Raw genomic sequence first — 22,564 nt, 5'->3', positions numbered from 1 at the left:
AGTATTACTGATCACTTCTCAGAATTAGCAAAAGAAGTGTTCCCTGATTCAAAGATTGCATCAGTAAGTTAATTCTATCTATTGACCTTTTTAATTTATTATTGGACACACTAACGAACTACCTTCAAATCAAACTGAATTGCGAGCTGAAGTGCCATGAAGTGCAGCCATCAAGACATGATAGAAAATTGCCAAAAGTGGTACATACAATTATAACCAGGGGTGCACATAAGTGGTCCGCATGCGCGCATGCGTACTGGACGTATACAAACGCACTGGCCTTCAACGGGTTCCATACGCTTTTGCGTACCGATGGCTGACCACTGTATTTGCGGCGGACACGAGAAAATAACTTCTCAAAATGTCGAATAGGCAGGCCACACTGAGTAATTACTTCCGTGTTCCCCCACCCCCGTCAAAAGACAGACAGGCGACAGAGACGTCACCGGAGCTACCGAAAAAAGGACTTTTGCTGAAAAGTGGCTGCAGCAGGTACCGTGGCTAGAAGTAAATGATGCTCGCACGGAAATGCGGTACAAAATGTGCCGTGAGAATCCCAATGTCGCCGATAAGAGCAGCACATTTTATGTAGGGTCAAAGAATTTCAGCCATCCAAACTTTGAAAAGCACGAAAAAACAGAGAGCATGTGGCAATTAAGCAAACTATCAATGTCAGACAGCACCGTACTCGCCCTATGGACAAGTGGCGGAATAAAGGTAATGAAAACGCCGCCATGCACTGACAAACGTGTTTTTGCTCGCATTTTACAAAGCTAAACATGCACGTTCAATGAGGTCTTATGAGGAGGACATCCCACTTTTAAAAAGGCTTGGAGTTAATGTGGGAGCCGCATAATGTCCTTTATTTTGAATTGGTGCGTTTATGTTTATTTCTTTACATTTCACTTCAAAGTAATGGCAATTTTGTTGTGCCAGTTGATGTTAACCAGGCATTAATTGTTAATATAATTAATTAAAGTTAATTGGCTCTAAGTAAAGCTTGTCATAAATTTATCGCATTAGGCGGGTCGGCTCTCAAGCTCAATGAGGACCAAGTCACATCTCCAGGTCCTCCTCTGAGAACCTGGGCAAAAAAATGATGTGCACCCCTGATTATAACAAAAGTCACTGTTAAATTTTAGTAATCGTGATGTAGCTGAAGATATTGTTCTTTGATTGCACCACGTTATATGTTACAATATTACCAATAAATTCATATTATTTTAAAAATTGAGTTTTATTTTTGTTTCATATTGCACACTATATAGAACGTTGTAAGATTAGTCGCCAATTTGTAAGGGCATACGTCACTATTTGTAAGATTGCCAACGGCCTCGGGTTGACAGGTATGGCTGGAACATAAGCATAGATTCCAAAGGCCATGGATACGTGTATCATTTTGCCACTGCTTTAGATTTGCCTTATTCGTATCGTCTTAAATTTCAAAACCTCCATGTGTAATAACCCTTCCCAGGAAGCAATCGGAAACCTTTTCACACCCACTCAAGTGCAAATATATATCAACACTCGTGTGTGGATTTTGAATGCTTCAAAGGAAGGCCTCAGCAGGTGTGATTCGCAACTGCTTTTCGAGAAAGTCCTTAATGGTTTTAATTCCTGCTCACCTTCATGTTCGAAACAGGTCAAGGCAGGTTTCTTCCACCTCTGTTGCTCCCTGTGCTGCATTTTTATGAGTCCCACATGTTTTCTTTCGTTGAATTCTTCCAACTAGAACAACTACCTACAGTATTCAACTCCTGACACACGTTTATTGGCACCACAGAACACACAATGTACCATTTTTCTTTTAGCCACCTTTGGTCAGAAACATTCACTAGTACTACAGATACAACTCATGCAATGAACACAAATGTGTGTGTGTGAGCAGTGCGCACATTCACATAAAAACAGCAGACACATATAAATGTGTCCTAGAAGGGCTACAAACTGATCACAACTGATGGTTTGTTGTTCATTATAGTCACTTAACGTAAAGATTGTCTTTAAATACTTCTCTGTTGAACCGTTCACAAAGTAGTATTTTGAACTTAAGGGCGCTTTCACACTAGCACTGTTTGGTTCTGTTTTAACCAGACCAGAGTTCTTTTTCTCAGACAGTCCGCTTCATTTTGTAAATGTGAATGCGCATCCGAACTCTATTTTGGACCAAACAACTGAACTCTGGTCTGCTCAAAAATCGAGGGTCTTGGTCCGTGGACGCTATTCAAAAATCAACAGTGGCATGATGACAGACGACTAGCCATGGCTAAATGTTGTTGTGCTGTGCTAAGTAGTTGCATTTGATACACAGAATCAGGTTTCAATGTGGTGATTGTGTTTTGCATGCTGTTGCTGAAAGTACTGTGTGAGTGACCGGTCGACAAAGAGGCGGGGCGGTCGTTTCTTGAGTCTCTCTCACCTGGAAGTGGCGCAAATTTTACGGTCCAAAAAGTCACGAAAGTGAGAGTGTTTGTGCGCCTGTGTGAGTTGGGGTACCACACGGTTCCCTTTCGTGGTTTAATTATCCCCAATTCATTTTTTATATACTCCAGTTCACTCGGCATTGAGTTGGGAGGGAGCGACCCTGCCGCTGGCCTAGCGGTGACTTGCTATGCTATATTACTTTTTTTTTTAAATTTTAATTTACGTGCATACGAATTTCTGTTTCAGAAAACAGTCAGTTAACAAGACATTGAAACAATCAGATACATGGTTATATTATCATTGCAAAACATGTACACAGTTTAACATGTAAAAATAATGCTATGCTACATTATGTGCAGCATCACATAATCATGCTGTGACGCTCCACGCGGTATTTCCTCTTTTATTTCTCCAATAAATGAGTGTGCCTTTCGTCCACGTAATGATACTCGGAAAGTTTGGTTGGCCCAGTGTGAATGCTGAACTTTTTCAACAAGTCATTTGCAAGTGTTGCTGCGAGCGTTCTTTAGCGCATTTTATCATATGAACTGCTTGCATATGACCATGTACTTTACATCTTGAAAGATGTGTGAATAAACTGAACTGAAACTGAGGTAGCTCTCCAACGGGATCCTGGTCCTCTTGGTCTAGTGTGTATGTGCCCTTAATTACTTGTAACATAATGCATACTGTAGCAGAATCATTCTATTCAGTCTATCTTAACTTGACCAAACAAAGCAGATAGCATAGCCATATAAATGTAAAAGTATAATTGTGAAACAAAAGTTCATAATATATTAAATTGATCAAAGGATCGAATCAAATCTTGGCAGACTTTGTACTATGGGTAAAAACTTTGTATTTCCTATAGTCATGAAATTGGTGGTGTACACCCCTAATAAGTGAAAGTATCAATCTGTAATCACCTTTGCGTTTGTTCGCCATTACACTCTGTAAAATTACTGCAGTTTAAAAAATGATTTACGTAGCCTGTGATACTGTTATATTCTCTGTCTAGGTGCAAATAGGGTTGCTTCAAGGGTAATAACACAGTGGCACTGTACCTTTTGCTCAGGCAGTGTATGGCGTTCATCATTGTGTGTTGGCTGTAGTGTGTGTGTAGAAATTCCTCAGGCAAAGTTATGTGGTTGTTTTAAATACACAAAATGTTAACTAGCTTTGTTTTGTGCTTAGTTTGGCAGTTAACCTTAACTGGGAGTGGCAATAAACAGCTTGAAGCCTCTTTTTCAAATAATAGTTAACTATCTTCTAAGATGTCGCTTGTCGTGACATGAGTTGAGTCATGTTTACTGGCACAGTTTAACACCGGTATCTCATTTTAATTTTGCAGGTTAAAGTAACATTTAGAAAAACAAACTCAGAAAATCAGCCTACCGATGGTTCACATTTTGTGAAACTCATAAGTAAAATGACTTTAAAGTCAAGGTCCCACTGTAGTTGTATACAGTGGTGAACCTTTTCAATATACTGCACTTTTATAGCGCTACAACGATTTGCTGAGAGCATTGTAAAAAAAAAAAAAAAAAAAAAAAAAAAAAAAAAAAACGTGCATTTTATAGCATTCAAGCTAGCGAACTTTTGGAGTGCAAGTTAGCCAACTGTTCTTTTGTTGTACTTAGATCATTATTTTTTATTTTTATTTTTAAATCCATTTGAGGCTAAGCTCAGGTATTTTGATTATTATTTTTTTTTTTTTTTTTTTTTTTTTTTATGAAAGTGCAATCCTGCATAGTTAGAAGAAACAAATGGGAACTTTATTTTGAAAGTGCAATCTTAGCAAGCCTTTGTTTTACATGCCTAAAATTTATTCTGCAACGCATTAAATGTTCCTACTCCGATTACTCGATTAGTCGAACTAACTTGCTGATAGAGTAATCGACTATTAAAATAAATCGATAGCTGCAGCCCTATACTTGTACGACAATTAGGTATGAATGCCAGATCATAATATTTTAAAAACTTGGGAGATAAATCTGAATCGGAGAATGTAAATGCTCAACATTGGAGGATCAGGTTAAAATGACATCTCACAGTTTAGTGTAAACTTTCAATATGGGGACCTGCACTGTACCTTGATAACCTTCATTATTATTCTGTCCCCTGAAAAATCAAAGTATAGCTATATGATATGATATCGTCTCCAACAGATGTATTATATCAAAACCAAATGAAAAAGTGTTAATTAAATTTTTGCTTTCTGCTTGTCCAACATGATGCGGCCCAGCTGTGTGACAGCTTCCTGTTGTGCTGTGATTTGTACGACAAAGCCAGCACTTTCGAGCAAATGTCTCTCGGAAAATTATCGATATCTGAAAGAGTTAACACGTATTTTAAATATATTTTATCTGCGTTTATGTGCCCTTGTTCCGGATGGAAGAAAAGACCAGACAAACAAACACTTGGTCCGGGTACAAAGTCTCCCAACCGCGAGCTAACTACGTGTCAACCACATTATTTTGCATTTAAAAAGCAAAGAAACGCTTTAGAGCTATAGAAAAAAGCTATGCTGATATTTTTTGGCAGCCCCGGCGACAGTTTAGGTATGTTCGAGGAGATTCTCAACTTCAACCCAGAGACCTGTCGTCGTAATGGTGAGTCCATTTTAAAAGCGATAAAAATGGACAACAAGCCGCTGAATGTGGGATGAAACTGCATTATGGTGACGCTTAACGACGCGTTGAAGCAAAATTGAAACACCTGAGTTGTTACATTTTGGTTAAAACAGAACGTCGAATGGTTGGTGGGGGGAAACTTGCCGCAGTTGAACACTTGTGCCGCCCCGGCACATGTTAGCTCATGTCCGGGCACACAGACGTGAGGATAACTCAGTGAAAAAAATATGGATTTTACTATACCTTTGTCGTCAAATCGGGAAGGTGAAGCGGTAAATCCACAAAAAAAGACAAAAAGCTGCCACCGGCTGTTGCAGTCTTGCTCACTCGGCCCCAGTTGCCCTCACTGCGGCAACAGAGGAGAAGACAAGTTCATCCCGTTCTGGCTGAGCCTCTCCCCCCTTTCGGTTCACCCCCAAATCGACCCTTTTCACTTGGATTATCCCGTTCCCGAGTCCGTTCGAGATCAAACCATCACATTCCACCGCGTCCCAAACAATGAAAAAAGGTGGGTTTTCCCTGTTTTTTTTTTTTCTTTCTCCTCCTGTCGCCGGAGCAAGACCCACCCCTCGGGATGGCTCTGCCCGCTCTGACCGCAAAGAGAACGCCCTTCCCCGGCTGCGAGGTCCCGCCTCTCTTCCCTTCCTACTTGTTCCTCCGCGCACACATACAGCAGCAAGTCAGGAGTGTTAGTACAGTCAACTGTAGCACATTTCCTCTAATACCGACACAATGCTGCCCGGAGCAAGTTGCGGCACGATAAAACTGGGTTTATTGTGCACTGCAAGGCCAAAACAACATCTGCAACTGCACTAAAAAAGCGTTTGGTAATGCAGTTGTTGGTGTAAGATTAGGAACAATCTCATTTTGAGCTCAGCACTCTACCAAAATCTTCTGTCATGAAGAATAACAGGGTTCCCGAAATATAATAACAGACTATACAGTATAAAGTGCATACTTGTAGCAATGGGTGTTGGTCAGGGGCAGGAAGCTTTCTCTGCTACCCTGAACACAATCAGAACTGGAGTGACCTACATTTACAACTTATGTTTTTTTATATTGCATCCATGAAATTTATTACAATACTCTCAACTCTTATTTTTTCAATTTTTGGGCATTTGTATTGACTGCACTGCTGATAGTGCTGATCGCCAAGGGCGTAGGTTTCATAGGGACGGTAGGGACATAACACTACCAACTTTTCAGGATGTTGAAATTGTCCCCACCAACTTTTAAGCAACCTTATTTGCATTATATAATAGCTTCAGTTACATAGGTCCTTTAGATTGTCTTCCCATATGTTGTAAGGATAGAATTGACCACTACCATTATTAAGTGAATTACAGTACTTTCATTACTTACATTGACCTGAATGAATGTGCCAGTCCATTTTTTTCCCCTCAAACGCTCGTTTGATTGGCTGATGACTTGACCCATCCCCGACAAACACATTCACACAGCCCCGACAGAAATATATGTCGACAACATGCTGCCTCCTCCGCCCCCTTCGAAGACGAGGGATATTAGTTTTTTTCCACCAGCAACAGCAGCCACTGTTAATAATGTAAAAAGTTGTCAATGTTGTGGAGGTTGGGAACACACCACTAATTTTGCTACTGAAAGTCCAACCTACATCAGAGTTAGCATAACATTAATCTGTGTGAATTTCTCGAACTCGAGGAGGAAGCTGCATTGAGAGAAATATCCTCCTGTAATTTTTCGACTGTTAACGTTAATTAAACTGTAAGAAATGTAGTGAACGAAGAATTACCCTCTTATAGATAGTTAATTGCTGATTAAATTTTTTTTATTTCTTGTGTATGTTAATATAATTTGTGTTCAAATATTGCAGTTTAAATTTGCTAATAAAATCCAGACATTTATTCTGGAAGTTTTCAAAATGTTTCTTTAGTAGTTTTTGAAAACAACTGAATCGAATGGTGTATCACCTGAACCAATACACATGAAAGTTAGTATAAGTCAATACAGATTTATTTTGCAGTGATCATTTAGCCTATCAATTGATAAGGTTCATATTGGTGAGAAATGTAGCCCTGACCCTCGTTCACCCAGTCTGTTTGGTCTTATACTGTAAATGTCCCTTCCCCAGCAAAAAGTGTACATCCAGGTGATTCTCTTATATCGTCCCTACCAATGTTGAGACCAAACCTATGCCCTTGCTGATCGCAATTAATCAAAACACATAATATCAATCAACATTGTCATCTTTTAGCAGTGGGAAAACCTCAGGGCCTTCTATGCCTTCGGAGAAGGACTACAAAAATTCGGCACTAAAAAAGTATACATAAAATTAGCATTTTATTTAAAATTAATGAGAAATTTAGATTTGATTCAAGCAGATGTGGGTAGTAATGAGTTACATTTACTCCGTTACATTTACTTGAGTAACTTTTTGAGAAAAATGTACTTCTAAGAGTACTTTTACCACACCATACTTTTTACTTTTACTTGAGTAGATTTGTGAAGACAAACATGCTACTCTTACTCTGCTACTTTGACTACACTCGTTACATTTTTCCTCTTTATTGTACATAGTAGTTTTGACTTTGTTTTTTGCTAGCGCTGCCAACAGTAGCTCTACTAGTTTTACCAATGAGACATCGCAACAATAATCACATGACTCCATCATAACAATCAGACTCAAGCTTGCCGTTCTATGATTACGCCAGCCTGTTCAATTACGTGGCGTCTTTAAAGCACCTTTTTACTTGTACTTGAGTACATTTTGTGGATGACTGCTTTACTGTTACTTGAGTAATATTATTTTGAAGTAACGCTACTCTTACTTGAGTAAAATATTTGGCTACTCTACCCACCTCTGAATTTAAGAAGTACATTACTGTCAAGGTAATGTCAATGTCAATTAAAGGGTCACTACCATGGAAGCATCTTATCCATTATCACATCAAATTATCCATCACACTCTGATGAAGGCGGAAGTAATCGCCAAAACATGTCAGGTAAATAAAACAACCTAAAACACATTGTCTGGGATAAAAGAAAACAAATCAAGTAACATATAATCCATTGGTATATAAAAGAAACATGTATTTTTGATGTTTGATTAATAAATATGTAGTTAATTATTATTTATTATTTATTATACTTAATGAGATGTACAGTAGTTTTAACAATTTCTAAGAAGAACTACAACTCCTGTGATGCCTATTGGCAAAACAGCAATTATTCCATCGCAATGTTGACTTATTTTTTTTATCTTAAAAAAAAAAAAAAAAAGGGCAGGTTTTATGCTGCGATTGAGCTGTAGAATTTCTTTCCAAGCTGGCAAAACTGCTTTTGGTAAGTTGTCACTGTGTTAAATGGCACGTAATATATCATTAAATCAGCTAAAAGCCCTTGAATCGAATCGTGACAGAAATTGCTTATTTACAACCTTAACAATATTCAAAATCTATAGTAGTTTTAAGTTTCGAACATGTTATTAACCTTATGTGATCTGAGCTGATTCTGAACTACTCTCGATGCTGTATATGGTACATTTGCATGCTGTTAATTTTGCTTTTGTATATTATTATAAGCCTCTCAATTCAAATTTTCTCAGCTATTTAGGTAAAAAAGAAAAATAATGTGATCAATCCTCTCTACAGCTGGGGAAGATAAACAAAGAAGTCAACACGAAAGTGCGACCTTTCAGAACCTGGTGTGAACTGAGCATGAATGCCCCAGCATGGAAAACTTGGCAATATGTGAGTCTGCTTTTACATTTCTGACTAAGAAAGGATGTGAAGTAACTGAAGGTAGGTTGTGTTGCAGATGCGTGCCATGTAAATCCCGTTATAATTATGATACTGCACATTTCCACATGCTCTCCAGTGTATTGTATTCAATTCTAGAGATCGACCGATATGAGTTTTTCAGGACTGATACCGATACAGATTAAAAGTACTAATCGGGGCCGATAACCGATTTTTGGAGCCGATATTCATTTGCAGTAAAAGTGTAATTAGTGCAAAAAAATTGAATAATGCAAACACTGAACTTCATTTAAATGCCTAAAACTTGTTTATAGAATCAGACAAATAAAAAACAATAGGTCCACAAGTGCCTGAATTTCCTAGACTCAGAAACATCTCTTATAAAGTTGAATAAAAGGTTAAATAAATAGCTCTCCGGAAAAATAGTGTTGTTAATAAAAAAATAAATAAAATTTAAAAAAAAGTTTTAAACATCCGCCTCCATAATGTGAATTATTAAAAAAAAAAAAAAAAAAACGTAGAAAAATGAGAAGGAGAGGGATGATGTATGAGCATGAAGCAGAAAACATAAATATATATTTTTAAATGTAAAAACCCGGTCCTTTTCACCCGATTCCGATCTTCTGAAAAATGGCGCGATCCATGGTGCCTATCCCTAATTTTAAATGGACTTTTCCATATCGGCCAATCGTATTTAAAAAAAAGACCGATATACAAATTTCAAATGTCAAATTTCCAAATATCGGCCCAATATATCAGCTGGTCTATTCTATTCTATGTTATAAGGAAGACTTTTTCTTTGTTAAATGAAAATTATCATGGTGGGTGTTTAAAAAAAGAACAACCAAAAAACAAAAACAAAAGACAACACTTTTTTAATACCTGTTTTTCGGTCTCCAAAAATATAAACTTCTGTTTAAGCAGCATACCTGTTTCCTCCTCAGTCACTTGTGGGGTCGTTCACATTTTAAAAACAGTCAAAAAATTTTTTGGATACACATACAATGAACCCATGCCTATCCGTGGTCTCTTTACAAATTCACTTTCCTGTCCATTCTCTGGTTTTTACTACAACACATTTTTATGTAAAATTGTTGCATTTTTTCAGGCCTTTTCTGTAAGATGCCCGATGCCATAAGTCAACCTTAACCTTGAAACTTGGCTAGTAGAAAAGTAGCAAATGATGTAAAGGAAGTTAGATGAAGTGAAACATTCATTCCAGGTACAGTACATTCAGGGTTATTAGAAGTGAGATTCCTCGTGATATGTATTGCATTTTTTTTTTAAATCAAATCATCTGGAAATCTTTTTTGTTTTAACGAGAGAGTTGGTGATGTCTTGACAACTGGGCTCTGTTCCCATTTTACTGTACTCAGTTTGAATGAATGTAGCTTCAGGTGTAAATTTGTCTTATGACATTAAGCATGACTGTTAGTACTCTGATATTGTGTGCTCCTTCAGAAGCACATTTTCCTGAAATATCAAAGCCCAAATTGTAAGTCATTGGCCTATTTAACATTTGGGCTACATAAAGCAAAGACAGACTTGAATATTTTCATAGGACCATTCACATCTGTCATGTTCCATATTTCTTGGGCGCATTCACACACATGTTTCTGTCATGTGGGGAAGTGGCTTCCATATATCAAATGGCATTAATGCAAATGCGTGATAAATACGGCAATGCAAAGCGCGAACACATGTTTACCAGGGAATATAGTCTGCTTTGCACTGTACACTGTATGGACCACCTGATTCAGGAAGCGCTCATATTAGAACCAACATCCTTCCTAATTGCAAACATCCCTGACCAGCCAACACAATCAACTCCGTTCCAAAAAGAGTTAGCTGATAGCACGCACATACCATTGGTTCTCTGCTACTTTTTTTCCTGTTTGACACAGGATGCATTTTTATGTTATCCAGAGCTCCTTACAAATACTGCATCTGCACACTAATCTCCATAATCCTTTGCACATCCCTACTAAAATTACGCAGAGTCAATCGTACAATGTGAGGTGGGTCAAGTTACCCGACAATATTCTGACTATATCATAATAAAGCAAGGGGAGAAATGAAATTAACAAAGGAAGGACTTTACGCTACAACACGGCTTATGTAGCTTTACTACATTGTGTTCTTTTAACAGTGAGGCGGAGGATTAATGTGCTTAATACACTGTCCTCCCAGAGCGGGTTATGGCTGGTATTTAAACACATATAACCCAGATGAGCCCAAATGTAGGGCAGCATGTCATGTCAGGAAACATGCACTTATCCTAAGACATCCAGCTCTTACAGCTTTGTGTGCAACATTGGTTGATGTATCTGCATGCATTGTGTACTTTTCGGACATGAATGAGTTGAAAACAAAGCGATCAGATGTAGACAGTACCTATAAAGCACAAATGTTATCTCTCTTCAAACAGATTGATGTATACTGTGTATATATATATATATATATATATATATACACACAGTATATTAGGGGTGTGACAAAATATCGAAACGGTGATATATCGTGATACTTTGTATCCTTAAAGGTTATCGATATGCTCCTGCCAAGAATTGAGATATCGTTTTGAAAAGGTGTCAATGTCTAAAAAAAATAAAAATGAACCAACAAGTTGCTACCAAAATTTTCCACCATTTTCCACCAGTGTCTCGGTTAACTCTAAGGCTGCATTGACGGTGCTCGACGCCCAATCCATTTAGACTGGGAACATTCGTTCATTTGAAACTAGAGCATTCACAGTAATTATTTCCGATTTTCAGGGAATTTACAGGTCACTTGCTGTTCATTCTAGGGCATTTACAGGTCATTTTCTGTTGAGTTTGAGTCGCTGCCTATTCATTTGGGTGATTCCTAGGTCATTTCCTGTTCTGTAACTCAAAATAAACAGGAAGAGACCCAGAAAATACCCCCAAATCAACATGAAGTAACTCAAAATGAACAGGTAAATGACCTTAAATGGCCCAAAATGACCTCATTGCCTGGCATTGGCTGCCACTACCGGCCATAGACGTTCAATCCGTTTGAAGTGGGAGGGATGGCAGCGAATGAACAAATGTTCATTCACTGCCACCCTCCCAGTTGGTAGGTATATCTTTAGGTTTAAAGCATATCCTTAACTTATTGTCTGCAGCTGGTTTCGATTTTAGGCGTATGGCGAGGTAGATCCACACTGGCGCTTTGAAAGTGGACTCAGTTCAAAACATTCCATGTCCAACCATAGGCGCTTCCAGGAGTTCACGCACAGCACAGAAAGTCTCGGAGTCTCACCTACGTCATGCTGAATCCATTTTTGGAGATTCTGTGGGTTCCTCTGGTTTGATTTTGCAGTTTTAACTTTGTCAAAACACTGCTTACTTCAACCGCAATTCATGTTGTTCTGTCTAAACCGGAGGTTCGGAGCAGAAATTTTCCAAGATGGCGACGCCAATGTTTCGCTCAGGAAACTTGTCTGTAATATATTTGATTGTGAGGATCAGTGGTGGAACAAATGACAACAGGGTAGGCTGCGATGAGTATCCACGGGACTCTTGGGCTGCTTTTCAGAGATATCAGAGATAATTTTAACACTCAAACACTATATTATAGCTCCGAGCATCATCTTAACTTTGTTTTAGACACTCTCCACACCCCTTAGAGGTCAGGGTCCATGTGCAGCTGCACCTCCACTAATCTCCCTCCTATGGGAGGATAATACTTTATACATAATTGCAGGTAGCAAATCATCATGTATGCAGAAAATTGTATTGTTTTCAAGTACACGTGTATATAAAAGCCAATCCAAAACAAGGTACGCTGAAATGCAAATGAGCCATCAACCATTATGAGAGAAATCAAAAGAAAATCTCAAATAATAATGGTAATAGATGAAACTTTCCAAATTCCATGACTGTACATTCCAGACATTTCCGACATCGTTTCAGGACACTCAAGGCCAAAACTATCCAATACTTTCACAATTTAAAGACCACTTGAGATAATAAAATAACCTTCCAAGGACCTTGGCATTTCAGGCATTTCCAACTTGATGAAGAGAAGTTCAAACATAAACTCCGACCAAAACATTGAGCAATTGTGAGGCTTCTATGAAATCAAGGGTCTACGTTGAACGGAACACAAGTCACTTCAAATGCAAACATCTAAACGAAGCCAATCATCGGTTCTTTCGATTCAAATGTTGAAGCAGAATATCAAACTCCATAAAGAGCAACATTTTTTTCAAGTTGATCTGGCCTGCAAGGCCAAGCGCAATTCAAATCAGAAGAATGCAAGCAAGTGGAAATGTCAAACAACACTCTACCAAAGTGCATGTTTTCATCCTGATTTTTGATTGATGACTTCAAAGAGACGAGACGCGATGAGAAAGAGCTGCGTTCTGTTGATGGTGACTCTGTGTCATCGAGGCCAGAGTTGGGTAGTAACACGTTACATGTACTCCGTTACATTTACTTGAGTAACTTTATGAGAAAAATGTACTTCTAAGAGTTTTACTAAGCCTTACTTTTTACTTCAGTGGATTTTTGAAGAAAAAAATGCTACTCTTACTGCGCTACTTTAGGGGCTACACAACAGTCGTTACATTTTTCCTCTTTATTCTACATATAAGATTTTTTGGTTTTTTTTTTTTTTGCCAGCAATGCCATTGCCAAGAGAAGAGCTAGTAATTTCACCAATGAGACAATGCAACAATAATCACATGACTCCATTACAACAATCAGACGCAAGCTTGCCGTTCTATGATCACGCCAGCCTGTTCAGTCAAGCACCGTAAACAATTTGTTTCGGTTGTACTGTAATTATTTTCTGTATAAAAATCAATTTGGTGTTCAAAAAGTCATTTTTCAAACTTGATTCTTGAAAAAGAGGGGGTCGTCTTATAATCAGGGCCGTCTTATATTCGGGCCAATTAGGTATTTGACATCGAGCGCTGCCCTCAACATGACTTGAAAGCATCTCTCCCAGTTTTTATTTGGCACCGATTGACCAAGGAAAACTGGCGATATGATTCTTTTAATTTCATAACAGTAACTTTGAAGGAACTGCAGTATTCACTATTTAAACTAAAAACTATTTTCTCCACTAGAGGGCACTCTCTATGGACGAATAACGCTTAATTTCTGGTTTTTTTTCTCTGTTGCCGGAATGATATTTTTGGAGGTGGTTCTTTGGCTTAGTGTGGTTATATAATGGGTTATTGTACAGTATCTTTATATACTGCAGATAAGTTTGTCTTGAGAGAAAAAAAATGCCATTGTTAAAAAAAAAAAAAAAAAAAAAAAGTTGCTGACAATCGTACGCATTACTTGGGTATTCTTTTTACTGGATACTTTTTACTTGTACTTGAGTATATATTTTTTGGATGATTACTTTTACTTGAGTAATATTATTTTGATGTAATGCTACTCTCACTTGAAAAAAAACTTGTGGCTACTCTACCCACCTCTGATGGAGGCCCTGATTTCTGCATCCCCTCGCCATGAGCAAAAGCTAACAGCACGAGCTAAGGAAAGGTGGAGAGGCGGAGTGTGCTTCAAACATTTGCTGCCCATCAATACAGTATTTACTAGGAATCTATTGGATGTTGCGTTTATGAAATCAAAGCGGTCATAGCCAATGGAGCACTGTCCTGGTAAATTCAGTTATGTCAATTTTGTATGTATTATATGTTTCTATGTATTCTGTAAATTTCTGTGGAAAATGTATTATAACTTCTTAGATCAAAAATATACTTGTCCACTGTCCAGGCGCCAGGCCCCTTGCGATGTAATTGCCAAGAATGTGGGCAGCGAACAAAAATCAGTTTGACATTCCTGCTACATTGTGTGTTTGTCCATGTGCACAAACATCTTTAAAAGTTATGTAAATGCGAATAGTCATTCTAGGATGTAATATTTGAAATGATCTTTCGTTGTATTTCCTGGGAAAGCAATGGAAATTGGCACATGCCTTGTACAGACTTGTATTTTTTCCTGGTCTGATTGCCAAGGAATTGCACCAATAAACTTTTACACTACTAGTATGTTTTAGAGAGGAGGGGATGGCTCAGAAATGAGAAGGCTCCGGGAGAGCTGGTCTCAATTGGTAAGTCTGGTGGGCCATCTAGTGGTTAGAAAGCAACACTGCAATTTTGTACCACATTGGCGCTTTTTATCTAAACAGAGACCTCAACCCCGCACTTACAGCTCTAGCATTTGTACAGTACCACTATAAGACCTGCTCTTAGGTCTCCTAACCGGTCCTAAAGGCCGTAAAAGACCACATTGGTGAAAAGATGTTTTCTTGTTTGGTTGGAGTGAAATCCTGCAGCCACAGCGGGTCCTTGTGGAATACTTTGGAGACGGCTGCCTAAAAGAATTACGACGTAAAATTGATTTTTTAAATTTATTTTATTTTATTTTTTTTAAACACTTATCGAATATAATGGATGTAAAATTGGTGTTTGAATTAGGATAAACCGTGCCTGTATCAATGCAAGATTTTCTTGTTAATCAAGCTTATGGAGTGTTTAACACGATCTTTTAAAGTGAGTGACAGCGCAAAATTCCTGAAAATTTGTCTTTATTTCAAATACACACAAATCACATTACGCAAATCAGGAAGTGCCACAATACAAGTTTAATTGCTCCAAACACACCCTCCTTTTACTGGAGAAGATCTCAACTCCTTTGATTCAGGAAACATTTAAATGTTTTTAACCGTCATGCAAGTGTATAACTTTATAAAATGGATATTTTAAAATGAAATAAAAATGTATAGTGATCCCTCGTTTTTTGCGGTTAATGGGGACCAAAACAGTTTTATTTCATTTTAAAATATCCATTTTATTTAAAAATGTCTATGTTCATTGTATTTATTCAGATTTGTCATTGGAAAGAGATAATGTAGGACATGTTTTTAACAACCCCCCCCCCCAAAGTACAATTAAAAAAAAAAAAAAAAAACTTTTATGTATATACAGTACTGTGGAAAACTTTTAGGCAGGTGTGAAAAAATGCTGTAAACTAAGAATGCTTTCAAAAATGGAAGTGTTAATAGTTTATTTTCATCAATTAACAAAATGCAGTGAATGAACAGAAGAGAAATCTAAATAAAATCAATATTTGGTGTGACCACCCTTTGCCTTCAAACAGCATCAATTCTTCTAGGTGCACTTGCACACAGTTTTTGAAGGAACTCTGCTGGTAGGTTTTTCCAAACATCTTGGAGAACTAACCACAGACCTTCTGTGGGTGTAGGCTTCCTCAAATCCTTCTGTCTCTTCATGAGATCCCAGACAGACTCGATGATGTTGAGATCAGGGCTCTGTGGAAGTGATGGTATGGGCCATACCATCACTTCCAGGACTTCTTGTTCTTCTTTACGCTGAAGATAGTTCTTAATGACATTTTACGCTGAAGATAGTTCTTAATGACATTGGCTGTATGTTTGGGGTCGTTGTCATGCTGCAGAATAAATTTGAGGTCAATCATACGCCTCCTTGATGGTATTGCATGATGGCTAAGTATCTGCCTGTATTTCTCAGCATTGAGGACACCATTAATCCTGACCAAATCTCCAACTCCATTTGCAGAATTGCAGCCCCAAACTTGCAAGGAACCTCCACCATTCTTCACTGTTGCCTGCAGACACTCATTATTGTACCGCTCTCCAGCCCTTCAGCGAACAAACTGCCTTCTGCTACAGCCAAATATTTCAATTTTTGACTCATCAGTCCAGAGCACCTGCTGCCATTTTTCTGCACCCCAGTTCCTATGTTTTCGTGGATAGTCGAGTCGCTTGGCCTTGTTTCCATGTCGGTGGTATGGCTTTTTGGCTGCAACTCTTTCATGAAGACCACTTCTGGCCAGACTTTTCCGGACAGTAGATGGGTGTACCTGGGTCCCACTGGTTTCTGCCAGTTCTGAGCTGATTGCACTGCTGGTCAACTTCCGATTTCGAAGGGAAATAAGCTTGAGGTGTTTTTCATCTGCTGCACTAAGTTTCCTTGGCCGACCACTGCGTCTATGATCCTCAACGTTGCCCGTTTCTTTGTGCTTCTTCAAAAGAGCTTGAACAGCACATCTTGAAATCCCAGTCTGCTTTGAAATCTTTGTCTGGGAGAGACCTTGCTGATGCAGTACAATTACCTTGTGTCTTGTTGCTGTGCTCAGTCTTGTCCTCAGTCACCTGACTATAAGCCTACAAAATCCCTTACTCTGTGCAAGTGTACCTATAAGAATTGATGCTGGTTTGAAGGCAAAGGGTAGTAACTCCAAATATTGATTTGATTGAGATTTTTCTTTTGTTCACTCACTTTGCATTTTGTAAATTGATCAAAATAAACAATCATTGTTTATATTTTTGAAAGCATTCTTAGTTTACATCATTTTTTCACACCTGCCTAAAACTTTTGCACAGTACTGTATATGTATTTATTTTTTTAAATTTTCAAGCACTTCAAATATGATAATTATGGTAAGTTTAAAACATTAATGTCCCACCGAATTATTTTTAAACCTCAAGCTGCTCACCTGCACACAATGAGTTGTCACAGCAACTGTTTAACAAGTAAACGATGATTGATGCATGCGGCACATTGACGTAAAGCATGTCTGGTAAGATCCAACCATAACCATCTGTCAATCATTGTTAACTTTAATAACCAACTCCAGTGCACTGCCTAACCAACAAAGAGCAGGGAAAGGGAGGGAGGGAGAGTGAGACTAGGCGATCCGCTCGGACATCTCATTTGTATTTATATATATACAGTATATATATTAATTTTTTTAATTGGGAAAAAAAAGCCGCGATAGACTGAGGGCGTGAAGTTTGAAGCGCGAAGTAGCGAGGGATCACTGTACTCTTTGAAGTACACTTTTTTATTTTTTACTTTTACATACAAAACTAAAAGCATTTTTATTCTAGCAATTAGCATTAGCAGGAATAGTTGTCGGTTAGTTGCTATATAGCATGTTCTTGATGAATTAAAAAAAATAATGATGATAGTTTTAGCACCAAGACACTTTTCTTATTCTTTTCCCTTTTTTCCAGGGAGATATCCTTTTATCGTGGTTCTTGTAAAACAACAACTAAAATATTTATTATAATTTATGATTAAAAAAAAAATAATAATAATAATAATGATAATAATTTGCAGTTCCACATTCCGAATTTGGCTCTTGTAATTTGGGAAGAATTGAGAAATCTATGTTATTCAGGCATGTGAGGTCCAATAAAATAGAAGTGCCGTAAAAGAAAACACAAGGGACTAATTAAAAGCCACATTTCAGCGTGAAGTAAGTGTAAAACTTCCATATTACTCAGGCATGGGCGTGACTTCTTTGAATGACAGCGTGAATTACACCATGTGGGATTTCCCAAGAAGACATTTGCACCTCCTCCTTCATGATACTTGATGCCTGCTTTTACTCCCAATGATACTTCCAGACACGCAGAACACACCAGAAGAGGAAGACAGCGTACGGTAAGTCAGCTGTTTCGATTTTTTTGTCTTGTGCTAAAACATCCTTGTCTTTGGCATGTCATAACTTCAGTAGATGCTCAGGATGTACTGTATTTTTCAGTCTGATTTGTGTGATTACGTGCGACGTGTAACTTCTAACATCTGGCATTTTATATTAGACTTGGATAACTCGTAAAAGAGAGAAATTGTTTTAGAAAAGCTTCCTTAGATCTTTAACCAGGAGCAGACATAATAACACAAACACAAAAGTTGTTTTCTTTTTCACATAGTGATGTTACATGTTTGTGCCTGGTTGTAATTATCTGTATCTAGACACCTCACAAAACTGACTTCCGCTCAACTTCTTTCTTTCACAGTTGAAATCTAATAGGACACGAGAAGGCGGCCACATGAGAGAAATCATGGTAAACTTCCTATTGAACGTGTTGCTTCACTTTTTAAGTCTTGTCTTAAATTTGTACAGACATGCTCTATTGATGTAAAAAAAAAAAAGATAATTCATTTGGGAAACTACATGGAGTGTAAGTGAAAAAACATCAACAACAAAACAATTATATTAGTAACAGCACAGTTTTTTTTTTGAGAGGGTATAAGATTAAAAAAGAAAAGCAGTAAATGTAATTCCATAAATGACTAAGATGGGTAATAATTGTAGTCTTTTGGTTTCAGTTCTTATTTTAATATGCTCACAGATAAGTACCGTAAATTTCGGACAAAAGACGCTATTTTTTCCCTAATTTTGAATCCTGCGTTTTATAGTCCAGTGCGACTTATTTGCTGATTTTTTTGGGTTAATAGGCAACACTTTATTTGACAGCGGCGTCATAACACAGCCATAAGACCGTAATAATTAAGATATGACACTATCATGGGCATGAATGAATGCTTATGACTGACGCTATTAAGTCCATTAACTCCATTTATGTCCAGCTCGAATCTTTTACATAATAATAATAATTTGTCGGATCACACAAAATGACATGTGTTATAAGCATAAGCCTTATGACAGTCTTATGGCACCACTGTCAAGTGACGTGTTACTAAATACCATAAGTAGCAAATAATGAAACAACTGGAGCAGTAACTGAAGAAATAATTAGCACAGAACATGCATTTTGATTGTCATTGATATCTGTAGCGCTGTAATGCATGCTAGGAGGCATGTTGGACGACAACAGTGTTGACAGCAGGTGGCAGCAGAGGTTGACTGTCTCCCCAAAGGAGCAGTGAGGGCCAAATGAAGCTTTTTGAAGCAATGAAGCTTTCGGTTCAAAGCTTCGTGGTGCTTCATTTAGTCTTATGGCAGTCTTAGGATGCCGCTTTTAAATATCGTGTTACCGGTTAATATCTTTTAGGGTAAATATCGCATAATACAGTTTGGACAGCTACGGTTTATAGTCCAGTGTGGCTTATTCATAAACAAATGCTGTTTTCCTATCAAATTTGGTGGGTGGAGGCTTATAGTCAGGTGCGCCTTATAGTCTGAAAATTACGGTAGATTAGTAACACCTCAGTTTTTGTTGAGAGATTATAAGGTTGAAAACAAAACAAAACAGTTACTGTCATTTCATAAATGACTACGATCAATAATAGTTTGTAGTCTTTTGGTTTCAGCTCATATATTAATATACTCACAGAAAATAATAGTTTGTAGTCTTTTGGTTTCAGTTCATATATTAATATACTCACAGAAAAGTATTTGTTGACTGCCTGCCCTAAGGAAATACTTTTCCAGATGTCGCTATGAACGTCAGTCAATTGTTTCAAATGATTCCTGTGAATTTCTATTTCGGTGCTCCCTAAGTGGTCATAATTGGTTTAATGTTAGTATCTTAATTTTTTTAAATTTTTTTTTATTTTTTTTATAGCTTTTCCGTTTTTCTAATGGGGAAAATATGTTGAGATTGTAAACAGCCAAAGGGTAAACTGCTTTCTGGAATAAATATTTTCTACTGTACTATTGGGGTTCCTTCAGTTGTCATTAAAAATAAACAGTCTGCTTCTTTTGATTTCATTCAGAATTCACGCAATCTGGTAAAACTCAGATTTTCCATTGTTTTCTTATTTCCCACAGGCTGAAACATTGCTTTCCACTGCACAAAGTGTTGCAGCAGTCACACCTCTGCCGTCTACAGTCGTAAATGACTCCAACTTCCTGGACTCGCCTTTCCGTTATCACCTTTTCCCGACGGCCTATGGCATCATCTTCATTGTGGGGCTCTTTGCCAACATCTACGTGCTGTTTGTGCTACGTTGCCTACGCGAAGCCAACGCCATGGGGGAAATCCGCATCTACATGACTAACTTGACTATTGCAGATCTTCTCTTTGTGTGCGCTCTTCCCTTCTGGATTGGCTATTATAGCCGCCAAGGCACATGGGTCTACAAAGACTTCCTGTGTCGCCTGACCGGTTCGTTTTTCTTCATCAACACCTACTGCTCCATCCTTTTCCTCGCCGCCATTAGTGCCAACCGATACTGGGCGGTCACTAAGCCTCTGGACGCTGCCTCCTCAGACCACAGGTGCCGTGGAATCGCAGTTTCTGCTGTAATCTGGTTCTTCACAGTTTCCTTATCTATTCCGTTTCTCATCAAACCGGGCACTAACCAGGATGGGAACATCACTCGCTGTTTTGAGGCCTACCAGGATGGGCCAGACTCATCCAAAAGAATCGTGGCTCTCACGCATTTTTTAATTATCGGAATGTTTTTTGTTGTGTTTGCGCTGGTGGTGGTGTTTAACCTCCTCATCGCACGATCCCTGTTCTCACAAAGCATCCCCCTGTCGGAATTTAAGTCCGGAACAGTTTTATCTAGAAAGTCCAACATGACAATCTCTTCATCAAGGAAGCCTACAGGAGTGAAACGGAGGGCTGTGCAGATGCTTATGGCGGTGGTCGGCGTCTTCGTCTTGTGCTTCCTGCCTCATCATTTGGTGCAAGGCTTTTGGACATTGGCAACACTGCAGATTCAAGAGGGATGGGGTCACGTGGACTGGAGTGGCGAGACAGTGCAGGCTCTCAACGACATGCACCAGGTCACCTTGTTTCTCATGGGACTCAACTGCATTCTGGATCCAGTGGTGTACTGTTTTGCCACCAGGAAGTTTAGACGATTCATAGTAGCTCATCTGAAGAGGATGACAAAGGGCGAGGGCTGCTCCTACACCGTCACCTCACAGATCTCTTTGGACAGTCGGCAGCATAGCCAGAAACTCCCTGATGAGCTCCCCCAGCCGACACTGTAGTGACGCCAACACAGCCACTGGATGGAGTGGCCAAACAAACTTCGGGGTTGGATTTCATTTTATTTTTAATCTCCACCATACAGCATTTTTTTAAAAGATATCTTATCCTGTGTTGCAGCCTAACCCAGCAGGCTTTGGGTCACAGGCAGACTACAACTTGGCATAGCGTGTACAGAAGGACAAACTTTCTCAATACCATTCTAAGGGTCACGTTGTGGAAACCTTATCAAGGCTTCCTGTAACTAACTCAGATGATTGTATATTACTACACCATCAGTGACAATATATCAATGGTTCTCAAAGTGTGGTCGAGTACCACCAGTAGTACACAGACTCCCTATAGTGGGATGCAAAAGACTGAATGAATTAAATGTTTTTTTTACCCTACTATACTGCATTTATCAAGTACTGTTGTGTTTAACTTAAATTACAAAAGATTGTAAATGTTTCTTTTCAAATATTTGTGCTGTCATGCTGTAGTCCAGGGGTCGGCAACCCAAAACGCTGAAAGAGCCATATTGGAGCAAAATAATAAAATAAAAATAAAACAAGTACAGTGGGGAGAACAAGTATTTGATACACTATCAAATACTTGTTCTCCCCACTGTATGTCTAGAGCCGCAAAAAAATGGAGAGCCTTATATAAGCCTGATAATGAAGGCATCACATGATGTACTGTATGTATCTATATTAGCTATATTAGCCTACTATCAAAATGACTAAATTGGCTACTTTCATAATTACTGTAGTTTCCCACCTATTAGGCGCACCTGAAAGCCTTCAATTTTCTCAAAAGCCGACAGTACGCCTTAGAATCCGATGTGCATTATATATATGGATCAATATTACATGACATGACGTTCCGTTTAGCTCAGCTCCATCTTGTGGATGCATAACGCAACGCCAACCACTACTGCTTACTACTACTCCGCCTTATAATGCAGTGGGCCCTATATATGAAAACAGTTTTAAAATAGGCCATTCATTGAAGGTGTACCATATACTCTATTGTGCCTCATAGTGCGGAAAATACGGTAAATGTTTATTT

At 38.4% G+C, this 22,564-nt stretch overlaps 2 protein-coding genes across 2 annotated transcripts in view; one reads left to right on the top strand and one right to left on the bottom strand.

The window, feature by feature from the left end:
* luzp1 (leucine zipper protein 1) overlaps window positions 1-5,720 on the bottom strand; it is a 153,062-nt gene extending 147,342 nt beyond the window's left edge. Inside the window, exon 1 of the mRNA XM_057860224.1 lies at window positions 5,301-5,720. The gene's annotated coding sequence lies outside the window, so the exon portion shown is untranslated. The remainder of the gene's footprint in view (window positions 1-5,300) is intronic.
* On the top strand, window positions 4,698-22,096 carry ptafr (platelet-activating factor receptor). Its single transcript, XM_057860227.1, has 5 exons — window positions 4,698-5,036; window positions 8,687-8,785; window positions 18,110-18,269; window positions 18,626-18,673; window positions 20,344-22,096. Exons 3-5 carry the CDS (start codon window positions 18,201-18,203, stop codon window positions 21,514-21,516), a joined length of 1,290 nt encoding a protein of 429 aa, XP_057716210.1. The 5' UTR covers window positions 4,698-5,036; window positions 8,687-8,785; window positions 18,110-18,200; the 3' UTR covers window positions 21,517-22,096.
* Window positions 22,097-22,564: the final 468 nt, after the last annotated feature.

Source organism: Corythoichthys intestinalis, chromosome 15, assembly GCF_030265065.1.
Source record: "Corythoichthys intestinalis isolate RoL2023-P3 chromosome 15, ASM3026506v1, whole genome shotgun sequence".
Taxonomy (NCBI): domain Eukaryota; kingdom Metazoa; phylum Chordata; class Actinopteri; order Syngnathiformes; family Syngnathidae; genus Corythoichthys; species Corythoichthys intestinalis.
This window is presented reverse-complemented; position numbering and strand designations above follow the sequence as displayed.

What these genes read in the sequence shown, in the direction of transcription:
- ptafr (XM_057860227.1), top strand. Translation starts at nt 18,201, where the DNA reads ATGCCTGCTTTTACTCCCAATGATACTTCCAGACACGCAGAACACACC. An exon ending in GAAGAGGAAGACAGCGTACG is followed by an intron (nt 18,270 to 18,625) that starts GTAAGTCAGCTG and finishes TTTCTTTCACAG; the next exon opens with TTGAAATCTAATAGGACACG. An exon ending in GCCACATGAGAGAAATCATG is followed by an intron (nt 18,674 to 20,343) that starts GTAAACTTCCTA and finishes TATTTCCCACAG; the next exon opens with GCTGAAACATTGCTTTCCAC.